Here is a 12,942-nt window from a genome sequence, read left to right as displayed (position 1 = left end):
GGCATACGTGGACATTCCCTGGCAACCAATACAGAAATGAGATAGACTATATGTATACTAATACAAGCTAGATGGAGATCTTGTATTAATAACGTGAAAACATTTTCTGAACTGAAATGTGGCAGAGATCACAAATTTTTATTAGCTTAATTAAAAATACATCCCAATAACGTATCTTATGAAAATTCAGAAACATTGTGGCAAATCTTCAAAACAACTATGGTCGAGACAAAAGGAGAAATAGTTCTACAGAACATCAAGGGTGTAAGAAACAAACAATGGATAATTGCAGAAACGTGGGATATGGTGGAAGAAAGAAAAATCCTTAAAAAAAAACAGATATAAATAGCAAAGAACACACAATCAAATACCGGGAATTAAATAGAGAGATCCAACGACTGAGTAGAAAGGACGTACTAAAATCTTGTCAAGAAATAGAAATACTATACAACACTAGTGAAACGCGCAATTTATTCCAATGAATCAAGGAAATCACCAGTGAGTTCAAACTAAGGACATGGAAAATAAAAGATGTGAATGGTAAAATTATCACAGAAATAGATGGAGTCCTTGAAGTATGGCGACAATACTGTGGAAACCTCTACAAGGAGGATGTAGGCCCTGAGGAAGAACTAAAACAGCTAAAACAAGTACTTTATATCAAAGACATGGCACAGGAACCTGATATTTTATGAGAGGGAATATAACATGCCATTCGCTATTTAAAAGACAACAAAAGCACAGGAATAGAGGAGAGAAATGCATCTCTTGTGGAGGATATGTAATAGCATATGGAAAATAGGGCAATGGCCAAATGATTGATGCATATCTATCTTTATTAGTCTGCATAAAAAAGGTCCAGTAAAAAATGCAGCAGCCATTGCACTTATCTCACAGCCAAGCAAAGTAATGCTCAGAATTTTACTTCAACGCCTTAGATGTTTTCTGAAATGGCAGATCCTACAGGAACAAACTGATTTCGTCAACGATAAAGGCACAAGAAAACAAATCTTGAACGTGAGACAAATCATTGAAAAAGGAAGAGAATTTGAAAAACCAACATATTTGTGCTTTCTGGATTACAGCAAGGTTTTTGACTGTGTTAACTGGCGAAATGTCTGGAAAGTCCTTATAGACCTGGAAACTCCTGAATACCTAGTCCTTCTTTTAAAAAACTTATACGAAAAGAGCACGGCAATGGTCAGAGTTGATGATAGGAACTCCAAACCGTTCAATATACCAAGAGGCGTCAGACAATGCTGCATTCTGTCATCCTTGGTATTCAACATCTATGGAGAATCCATTATCAGGAAAGCAGTGAATGGTTGAGAGGGAGGTATAATTATAGGTGTCAAGAAAATAAACAATCTACGTTATGCTGATGACACTACACTTATAGCCAAGGATAAACAAGAAATGCCCGAGATAATTAAAGGATTAGAAGAAAAGAGTTTGAATTTTGGTTTGAAACTAAACCGACAAAAAACCATGTTAATTGTAATAGATTGCACCAACAAAATAGATGGAACGTCTGGAATACACAATGTAGAAACTGTGAAAGAAATAATTAAGTTAAATTAAATGGAGACGGCAACTCATCTACAGAACTTAAAAGAAGAATAGCACTGGCCAAATCCGCACTCAAAAAAACTCACGATTTAAGGGAAAGATGAAGGAAAGAGACCCAGGAGGCGTTTGCCAAGTCGATGGATGGATCAAGTTAATGAAGTTTTTAGAAGAAAATATGAGATGTTTCCTGATTGAGATAACTGGAGGGATATCGGCAACACGACAACATGAGCGACAGGCATAGGATCACGACACTTTGGAACAATAAGCTAAATTAGTTTTTTCATTCAACCTTTAACCCCCTGTATTTCGCTAACGAAGAACTTTTCGAGTATAGTTTATATGGGAAACTGGCATTATGTATTTATGTCGAATACGCTGTTAAATTTACGCAAGCGCAATTAGAGACACCCTGTATTGTCAAATTTTAATTAATCAATAAAAAAATCAAATAAAACACAATCTACTAATAATTTTTCATTAAAATCACTACAAATTTGGTGCTCTAATTCCTAGACAAGTAAAATGGTTAAACATTATCCGTATTAAAACAAATTAGGGTTAAAAAATCTGTTTACTGTTTTAATGAAAAAAACCTATTTTGCTTCATATACTCGTGGGTTATAAACACTGTTTCCATCTCTTTGTTAGGGCTAAGCCAAACAGCCAATATGTACACAGCGTCGCGTGCTAAACTGCAATAAAGATTTCACATATTACCACCATAAATATAATAATCCTATTAAGTATTTAGAGTAGATTTTTTCCGAATTCCAAGTTGGAGTGAGTTGCAGTAAACTAGTTGCGTAACTCAATCACGCTTTCTTCGATCACGTTTATGCAACACAATTGAGTGTTTAGTAGCTTTAAACTGGGCGTTCGAAACTAGATTTATATTGTCGTTTTCCATTAACACTTAATCGAAGTTGTTCTCATACTCGAAACCAAGTAGGAAACGTCTTATTTAGCGTTATACCATTTAAACACGAAAAACAAATGTAACATCCCTACGTACCGAATTAACACTATCAGCACTAATAGTTAAGGCAAAGGGCCTCCGGATTATTTACGTACCGGAATTTACATACGTCGCACAGAAACAAAGGCACACAAACAAAGAAATTATGCTGGTACGCACACATAACATAAATATATACCGGGAATATAAGACGAAAACGAGAACAACAAATATTTGAGGCGAGTAAACGTTGGTGTAAACAAAATGATGAAAAAGGGAGCAGAAAATCCGACGTGGACGACCGTGGAGAAAATCGTTTTGCTAAACTTTGAAAAATGCTTTTTTTTGTTGAAAGACAGAGGTGGACTTTGTCAAATTATCTAGTAAAATATTTGCGGTTAAACTTTTTTGGTGTCCAAAATTGGATCTAGGCAACCAATGGTTTTTTTATCAACTATGAAAACGGTATGATGTTTCTAAAAGGAATTGGGTAGATTGATAATGTCATGTATAAAGTTTTTTGCAAAACCAGTTTGACGAATGAGAAATAAGAATATAAGATAGTAATTCGCACTCGACCAGCTGTTATTAAGTTTTTTTGTTCCTATTAAATTCCAATATAAATAGAACTAACTTGGGACATACTGTATATGTCAAAGAACTCACAGAAGTGAACATTTTTATGGTTCTACCTAAGACGCTTTGAAGATGGTCTTAGAAAGGCGCCAGATTTCAAAAAACTGATGAAAGTTCAAAATTCTTGGATACTTTAAAAACAAAACTTTAAAAATCTTCATGTAGTAATATTACTCAACAAACTTAAATTAGATGAAAATCAATCAAAACCTTATATAAAAAAGTAAGAGAGATAAAAGTAGATTCTTAGATACCTTTTAAGGTTAAGTAAACCTGTTTGATATATACAATGTGTTAAAAATTATGTTTTTTATTATTTTTTAGTGATTTGTAGTAGACGTGGCTCTATAGTACTACAAATCAATATCTAAACACATTAGACACTAACTTAAACTGATGAAAAATGTTCCAAACAAATAATAAATTAATTCACACCAACATTGAAATAAAATAACACACCAAAATAATTTTTAGAGCGAATAACAATTCCTTACCGTTTTTTATGTTGTTGGCAAAGCAGCACTTTAAACAGTTAAAAAACAATAAAAGACCAATCAACATTTGGTTAAAGTTTTTATTAAAATGGGATTTAAACGAGGTAGTAAACATAAAAACGAAGTTTTTCATAAATTAAAAAACGTTTCGAATGTTATCAAAAATGAGGTTTTATCGGAATAAGTACTTGTAAGTTGACCAATCAAAAACCGTTTTAGTCAGGTGCTATAGATGCAAATTGGTTTCGTTGAATACAACAGACATTCAGTTTTACAAATACATAGGTACAACCTAAATATCGTATCTACATTTATCTTTTTTTGTTTTTTGGACAATTGGAATTTTGATAATCAGATGATGTGTCAGTTTTAGTAAAATTCAAATTCTATTTCTGGGACTAATGGAAGATATAGGCTGCTCTTTTTCTCTGAGAATTTTTATGGTAGCTTTTCGAACAGGTCTTTACAGACTTTTCTGAAAATCAGTTAATATGGTTTATTTGGTTCTTGCTTCTCTTTCTTAAAAGGCGATATGGAAAGGTAATATATTTCAACTTTATTACTTTGCATGGAATAGTTACGTAAGTGACTAACTGATTAAATCAAACAAGATCTTGTGGAAACGTCATTCTATTCATCTTAACAAAAACCTTCTTGCTGATTCGTTCTGTTGTTTCGCTAAAATGAATGCATGACCCGAATAATTGATTTCTCTAATATGATTAAGTGATAAAGGAAAACTTTGAATATAATGCAGAAGAAAGTGATACGTTTACACGAGGGGATGGTCCAAAGCGGCAGATTGCTCCTGATAATCCAATACGCGATTGTGAAAAACATCTCTTCATTTCATGGCAAGAAGAATAAAGATGAAATATGTTAAGGAATAAGAAACAATTTAATCATAGAACTGTTTGAAGATTTTATTCTGATTTTTTTCAGCCATCCAAATATACAGAGCAGAATATTACATTGTCATTCAATTTCCTGTGTTCTTTGTTTGGTGCTGACAGACAAAGGTTTTTATCATTTTTTCTCTTAGGCTTTATTCTATTGAATTAACGACCTTTTACGACATTTTATTACAAAAACTGGTACCTAAATACAAAATTTCAAAAGTTTAATTTCAACTTCCGAATTTAGAGTAAAACGATACACCAGTTCTATTACAACTACCAACAACAGATCTGATTCCATTCTCATTATGGAGATGGAGAACGGAGCCATGCAAAACTCCAATTCATTACTGATAGACATTCAAGTTAATAGAAAAGCTCATATAGCGTTTCAATTGCGGCTTTTCGTCCACGTTTAACTTCGCTTTGTCGGTTATTGTTTGCAAACATACGGGCTGATAACCGACGAATAATGTGCGCGGTTTTTGGGGCCGACGTCTGCTTATTTTACGAACCGGAAATCGGTGTCGCTATTTGAATGAGATCTAACTCGAGCTTTTTAGTTTAATTTTAACATTAAATTTGTTAGGGTTTCACTTTGATGTGGTGTTTGACCACGAATCAGTTATATTTTGCCCGAAAAGTTAATTTTGAACTGAGTTTTATATACTAATTATTTTTTTAACAATACTAGACTTATCAAATAAAGGAAGAACATAGTAATCTTCTTTTGTAAATTTATTTTTGCCTCATCAGATACTAAAAAGTAGTAAGAAAGTTATAGCGAATTCGACTGGCGGCACTAGTGCGCACTATTCTGCACTGAAAGCACACTCGCTCGGTGCTGGTTGTTCGACTGACAAAGTTCTGCACTGGTTTTGAAAATATTTATGTTCGTCTCGGAAATGCACTGATTTAGTGCGGTCTGTGAGAATTCGGCTGGGTTGCATTTGGTGCGGTGTTTTAGCACTTAGTGCAAAATTTTAGAACTGTGCTGCTAGTATAGTTCTAGTTCAGTTCTATCTAGAGATACAAACAAAACAAATAAATAGAAATGGTGTCAACGGCTTTACTTGAAGAATTTTTAATAAACACGTCATCTAGCAGCAAGAGTGATTCCTGAGATGAAGAGTGGTTATTATACATGACAGGAGAGAATGGTCTCAGATAAGCGGGTCAAGCAAGACTACTGCTTTTTACCCTCCCATCGCTGTAGACCAAAAGGAAAGGTCCGGAAGAAGGACTCCATTAACAGTCACTGGTATTTCCCTTGAAATATTTCCCTTTCGGGAATTACCAGTGTTGCAACGGTGTCCCCTGTCCTGGGTGAGAGTGCCCCGGCTGACAACGGGGCTCTTCTGCGCTCTTCTTGTCTTGAATTCTTCTTTCTTCGTCAGCTGGTCATCCTGGTGGAGGTCATGGTGAAGAGTGGTTAGCTTGCTTGGGACAATTTGATAAATTAGGTAAATTTTCTGTTAATTGTCAATCCCAGTCGAATCAACCTCGTTTTAATAACTGCACTGATGTGGCTCGCACTTTCTTAGTGCAGCGTGCTAACTGCACCTAATCGGAGTTAGAGCAACTTTTACATGGCACTGAGAAAATACGAATTGAACTGGGGTAGGCCGTGCACTCGGATAGTGCTTCCCAGTCGAATTCGCCATTAATTTTGTATTTTTGTCTAATTTAGGTGATATAATTCGGTGTCATTTTACCTTTAACATGGAACAGACAACCTTATGTCCCATTAACTTATTGTTGATTATTGTTTAATTTCAACTTCACATTCTACAGTACTTTAATCTTCCATCTTCTCCACAAGTTGATAAACGTAATGCAGTCTTTCTTTCTTTTTTGAAGCTAATAAAACCAATATTTATTACACTGAGTCAAATTATTATCTTTTAAGAATTAAGCTCCTTATATCCTTCTTTCTTTAGATTTGAAATTTAGGAAAGGTCTTTCCTAAAGCAAGTCCCACTTTCCAAAAAAAAACGAAAAAGTGAGGTTGTGTTTTCGGGATTCTCATATTGGGTTTTCTGTGTTCTGTTACTTAGTAGCATTAAGTTTGTTCATGCAGTTCACTTTTTTTTGTGTTAAAAGTCTTCAATCAGCACCAGCCATTTTGACAATTTTTGGTCCTCCGAGTCAAATAACTTGTCTATCTGATAATTTTGAAGAGCGGAAATTTATATTTAAAATTAGTAAGTATTTTGTAGCTCAATGTGTCCAATCAACTACCTGCCAGAAAGTTTCATTGTCTCCTTCTGGAGTTGATCCAAGTCAACTTCTTTCAATGATGCAGCAACAAATAATCTGCAAACAATGTGTTACATAACCATAAATCACCTACTTCCTATGGTCAGTGTTTTCATTTTTCATTATCTGAATCCCTAAAGTTAAGTGTGTTGAAGGTTTGAATGGCATGGATAACCCTTTAAGAAGACGTCATTTTATTTTGTGTATAAGATCATAAAAACAATTAATGAATATTCAGATCATCTGGCATTCACATTTAGCAACATTAATGAACTGTTAAATTTATAATTTTGATGGTGAAATTGACTGGCTATTGAAAGGTTCATAAACCACATAAACATATCTTTTAAAATGGCCAGAGGCCTCTAGAATCATTTTGGAAACGACAGCTTCTAAACATTATTGAAAATCTTCCAAGAAGAGAGATTGAATGATTCAACTTAGTTTTCATGAAATAATATTGTTTTCTTAAAGTTTGTTGTCCCAAATTATTGGGATTGGTACGATCATAGCAATCATAGAATTTTGAAATACCTATTTCAGTTTGGTCATGATTGACTGATCAGAAGTAGAAGTTACACGGTGGAAAAACCTACAGGGTGTCCCTGAAAGGTCTTTACAACGCTCTGCCGCAGTTGGGGTCAAAAAAAGCGATTTAGCCATATTTGACTTAATCCAAAAGTTGATAATTACAGAGCTGAAGGGCGGCAAAGTTAAAATTTAAAAATCACTTTTTAATCGTAGTTTTTATACCAAACCATTTAAAATTATGAAATTAGGTATCAGGGGATTTTCCGAGATGGGGAATTCATATCAGCCAACGATTTTTTACATACAAATTCCTTTGTATTTTTTTTAAATCACTTTTGAGTATAAAGGCGTATTTGCCTGTTATTTCTGCTTAGAAAAGATGTACCTTAGTCATGCTATGGGCAAACCGTTTTCGAGAAAAATGCGTTTGAACTAAAATGTCCGTTAATCTCAGTCTAAAACAGTCTCCAGAAGTACCTCTGTAGTCATCATCTTTTGGATGAAGGCAAATATGGCTAAATCGCGTTATTTTGACCCCAGCAAACTGTGGCAGAGCGTTGTAAAGACCTTTCAGGGACATCCTGTGTAGTATTAATGTATATGTTTTCTGAATTTCACTTAGACTGATCGAAAAATTCACCCTGTTTTTGCACACATAGTAAAACAGAAAACTATACTTTTCAGAATCAATAGAAATATAGTTTCGATGTTATCGATTTAGATTAGAGTGAAGAAGATTATGGGAATACTTAGCTTCTCTGCTCGCCCGCCACTGATCTACGGTACATCTTCAACTTTATTTTTTATTAAAGCAGATGGAATTGCTATTTAATTAAATGGCATCGCATACATTTTCTTAGGTGTGCTATTTCCTAATTGTCCGTATACATCGGGCATTTTATTGGAAACGTCGCCGTAGACGTGGGCCCCATGTACCATGCTTAGAAAATATGCGTAAAAGCCCGATCGCAGTGTTTAGTCTCTCAATTACCGTTATCATAAATTCGCTAATTTAACGGCCAACAGAACGAATAGAGCGATTATGACGGGCGTCCCATGGTGACGAAGGTGATACAAGGATAGACCAAAACACTTATTTAACAGTGGCGTGCTAATTTAGCATTGTACAGCACTGGGGTCCGACTTGGAAATACAGCACGTCACTGATCGCTAACGAAAATTCATCGTCTCTAGGAAGTTAATATAGTTCCACCCGCGTCGCAACGCGAATTGTCATGCAAATGGCGGCATTAAGGAACATTTTGCGCATCCTGAACAAAGATTCATGCCTTGTGTATAACACTGTGCATAATGTAGCCGGGCCTTTTTAACGGTTACGTTATTTTGGCTCGAGATAGGTGTATTTTCCTAGTTAAATTTGTCGGCCAGGAAGTTATGGCTTTTGATGTTTAGGAAATTTAAGGAATTTCAAAACGCCACGCCGCGTGAGAATTGTGTCGATTTTGAACCAAGCTTTAAACGATGTTCTTTACAAAGCAGAAAAATCTTGTGCTTAAATATCGCGTCTATACTTTAGGTAAACCAGAACATTCAAAAGTTTGAAATACAAATAAAAATACACTTTTGGAGCTAAAGCTGGATTTATAGATTGACACAACATAACATAAGCACAACTTAAGCACAGCATAATCATAGCTTCTTGCCAAAGTGTATTTATCGATTTCCTTGGCACAAGGCAAATTCTTATAGTTATAGAAATAACAGACGTATTTTTTTACTCTCAATCTATCAATAACAAAATAATATGATGAAAGGTGAAAAGTAGTTCTGCTAACTGCTAATTGAGTGACATTTGAAAATAGTCAACATAAATGGATTCTTCTTTACCATACAAATAACTCAATTGGATTGGTTAGACACAAGTACATAGCATAAACACAACACAAAAGTTGAAACTTTTATTCCTCAATATGTTGGTCAGAATTCGGATTTTTGGTTCAGTTCACATATTTCATATGAGGTTCCAAAGTGAACGATTTACCAATTATGTAAACATTGCATTTTAGTTTGGTTAATTAGATAATTATTTACTTGGCCTTTTTATGAGAAATACTGGTTAAAACTAAGTAAAAGTGTGTGTGACAAATATAACTTTTGAAAAGCCTTTTTCGTTTTCTTATTTATTTGGAGAAGGTAATGTATTGTAATTGCTTCCTTTATTCGATTAGAATCTATTTTATGATGGGAAGAGAGGCTTGTTTTCGTCAAATCTAAAATAATGTAAGTAATAAAAATACTCATATGTTGTGGCATATATGGCTATGAGTCTTCACATTTTTAAGAGGCGTTGCTGAAGATAGTTATGGGAAGTGTATTATATCACGTACTGAATTTCTATTGAGTCAGAACAACAACATTTCAAACCATTTGAGAGATCATTGACTACGTTTATCTCGTAAAACATATCATCTGACCAAGGAAGTGGAACAGTCAACAATTGAATCCTTTTTATCTTATTTTTGTATTGTTGATGATTCACCAGTCAGCTTCGACATTAAGAATCAAAACAGGACAGCAATATGACTAAAAAGAGAAAAAATTTGAATCCTAACTTAACCGATTTTTTTTTGTTTTCTATTATTTGCGTGTCTTGTAACTTTTTGTTTCAACTCCAGAGTCCAGTTTTTTGTGCATTTTTCTTTTAAGTTAAATTCAGTTGTTATTTAGTTAAATCGCTTCAATTTTGTCTTGTCCCTGTCGTTTGTCAAATCTGAATTCAGAATGTTGATATCGTCCAAAGCATGCAATCTCCATTCATATCCAGTGTTTCAATCCTGTTAATTTGCAGGATCTAGTAGTCAATCCTAAAGTGGATCGAAATCGCTCGAGATAAACATTGTGATTGTTTGTAGTTGCCTTTTAAATGATTTGCCCTGGTTACTTAATAATGTTACGGTCTGGGCCTACTATGCTCGATACTTCTTAACGGGCGCTCGCTTCGGGATGAAACCGATGCGCCGCAATATCTGGCCGGGCGCGTATTAAAGTAGGCCACAGTTAGGAAGCGCTACCTGGAATATTCTTGAATGGTCAAGGCAACCCGCGAAGCGTTTCGCGGTCATTCTAGAACGTGGTTTGCGAATATAAAAGAAGCGGCGTTGACGACGGCGTAGTTAGTCAGTAGTAGAGAGAGTAGTGAATTTGGGAACGCGGTTAAGTTTAAATAGTGGAATAATTGTGGAATTGTAGTAGTGTTTTTAGTAGCTGTGTTAATTATTGTACGGAGTGTTTTGAAGTGTAAATAAATTTATTAATTGTTCAGTTAAATTGACTTTGTGTGAACCCACGGGAAAATCGTAACAATTGGTGTCAGAAGTGCGATCAGACTTTAGTGCGACGTGAATTGGAACTAAACTTCGGGTTAAAGACTTGTGTTCAGAACCGGACTAGAGATTTTCGGAACAGTGGTGTGTTAAATTTATTTTATGCCAATAACAAGACGTCAAAGTGCAAACATGGAGGCCCAACTTGCAGCTATTATGGCAATGCTTGAAAAACAAGAAGAGATTCGACAACGAGACAAAGAAGAACAAGAAAGGATTCGACAACAAAACAAGGAAAAACAACAAGAAAGAATTCGACAACAAGAAGAAAGAATTCGACAACAAGAAAAGAAAGAACAAGAAAGGATTCGACAACGAGAAGAAAGAATTCGACAACAAGAAAAGGAAGAACAAGAAAGGATTCGACAACAAGAAGAAAGAATACGACAACAAGACAAAGAAGAAGAAGAAAGAAATCGACAACAAGACAAAGAAGAAGACAGAGAGCGGCATGAAAAGCGTAACGTAGAAATATTGAAAGTTCTAGCGGGGACCAAGACAGAAATCCAAGAGTATGTAACCCATAGTCTTAATAAAATTCAAAACGATGTTCGGGAGGACATGAATAAAATTCAGAACGATGTTCGGGAGGACATTAATGATGTTCGGGAGGACATTAATAAAATTCAGAATAATGTCGAGATAAAGTTACGCGACTTAGAGCGGAAAATTGACAGCAGAAGAGTCAACTCTACAGTGATCACCGGAAACGGGCTCAACAAGATCAAGCCTCCCACATATGATGGTCAAACTTCATGGGCAACGTACCAACTCCAATTTGAGGCCGCTGCAAATGCAAATCGATGGAGTAACGAGGAAATGGCTGTAGCACTGGTGGTGGCATTACGAGGACCTGCATTGGAGCTGTTACAGACTCTGCCTATCGCCCAACAAAGCAACTATGACGCATTAGTAGCTGCATTAGAACGTCGTTATGGGGATCAACATAAGAAAGGACTGTATCGAACGCAATTAATGGCAAGACAGCAGAAAACTGGTGAAAATCTAGAAGAGTTTGAAACCGAAATTCGTCGCCTTGTGCATCTGGCTTACCCAGCCGTCCCGGATGAAGTCCAAGAAGAACTTGTGGCACAGTATTTTGTAGATGGGATTCGAGATCCGGAGGTAAAGAAATGGCTGAAGATGTTCAAAGGGAGCAACAACAGCGAATTACTGATTCGAGCGCTGGAAATGGAAGCTGCGTGCAATGATTTAAAGCCAGAGCCTATTCAAGAGGAAAGAGAACCGCCAGCCGATCATGTTGCTACATCAATAAATAAAATTGAATCAATGTTCGGCCAATTAGTGCAACAAATGGCAGCATTAGGAAATGGTCAGTCCAGACAGTTAGAACGGTCACGTCCGATCACGAGAGTGGAGTGTTATCGATGCGGACGTACGGGACACATTAGAAGGAATTGCAGACAGCGGTCTTGTTCTCCAAACCCACAGTGTCGACGAAATCAGGACATCAGAACAAATCACCGGAACTCCTCTGTTAAAAGAAATATTACATGTTATATTTGTGGACGTAAAGGACATTACCAATGGAATTGCAGACAGCAGTCTCGTTTACCGACCCCGCGGAACTGGCGTAACCAGGAGCAGGAAATGAAGAATCCGGAAAGACATTTACCGCGATATGTAGAGGATCATCAAGCTTTGGATAGTGACTTAAGGTACCGGAAAGGACAAATTCATAATGGTTGGAGGATTGGTCAAATCGCGAAGGTGACAGATAAAGAGGCTACAAAAAGAATGAAGAGCAGCGTTTCTAAGGAAGACATAATAAAAGGACAGCGCTCAGACTCTGATTTGAAAGTAATCAGAAGATGGTTGGAGAAGGATTTGAAACCGGATTGGCAACAGATTTCCAGATATGGACCAACAGTAAGGGGTTACTGGTTGCAGTGGAATTCGCTTCGACTGCGAGATGACTTAATTACTCGCAAATGGGAAAGTCCAGACGGAAAACGCTTTGTTTACCAAACAATAGTGCCCAATTCCTGCAAAGAGAATGTGCTGCGGGAACTACATGACAGTCGCGGAGGAGGACACTTTGGAGTAAATCAGACTTTGGCTAGAATAAGAGATCGGTTTTACTGGATTAACTTCAGAAAGGACGTTGAGGAATGGTGTAAACGGTGTGACCAGTGTTCGTTACAGAAGGAATCCATCACAATTCGGGAACCTGAGAGAGAGAAGATGAAACCAAACAACGACCGTATGAAGATGACGCTGGACCACAGACCAAC

At 36.1% G+C, this 12,942-nt stretch overlaps 2 protein-coding genes and 1 long non-coding RNA gene across 4 annotated transcripts in view; 2 read left to right on the top strand and 1 right to left on the bottom strand.

Annotated features, from left to right (window-relative positions):
- Positions 1-12,942, top strand: part of Ephrin (ephrin) — a 416,945-nt gene that overhangs the window by 212,407 nt on the left and 191,596 nt on the right. The window lies entirely within an intron of this gene.
- LOC145724041 (uncharacterized) lies at positions 910-1,329 on the top strand. The gene has a single exon (XM_081972108.1). It carries the CDS (start codon positions 910-912, stop codon positions 1,327-1,329), a length of 420 nt encoding a protein of 139 aa, XP_081828234.1.
- Positions 5,609-6,235, bottom strand: LOC145724526 (uncharacterized). Its single transcript, XR_014177020.1, has 2 exons — positions 6,056-6,235; positions 5,609-5,993 (listed from the first exon to the last, which is right to left on the bottom strand). It is a non-coding gene; the product is annotated as an uncharacterized LOC145724526 (long non-coding RNA).

Source organism: Ips typographus, linkage group LG2, assembly GCF_016097725.1.
Source record: "Ips typographus isolate SLU linkage group LG2, UJ_Ityp_2.0, whole genome shotgun sequence".
Classification (NCBI taxonomy): Eukaryota; Metazoa; Arthropoda; class Insecta; order Coleoptera; family Curculionidae; genus Ips; species Ips typographus.
This window is presented reverse-complemented; position numbering and strand designations above follow the sequence as displayed.

Excerpts from the sequence above, each read along its gene's own strand:
- LOC145724041 (XM_081972108.1), top strand. The coding sequence starts at position 910 with ATGCTCAGAATTTTACTTCAACGCCTTAGATGTTTTCTGAAATGGCAG.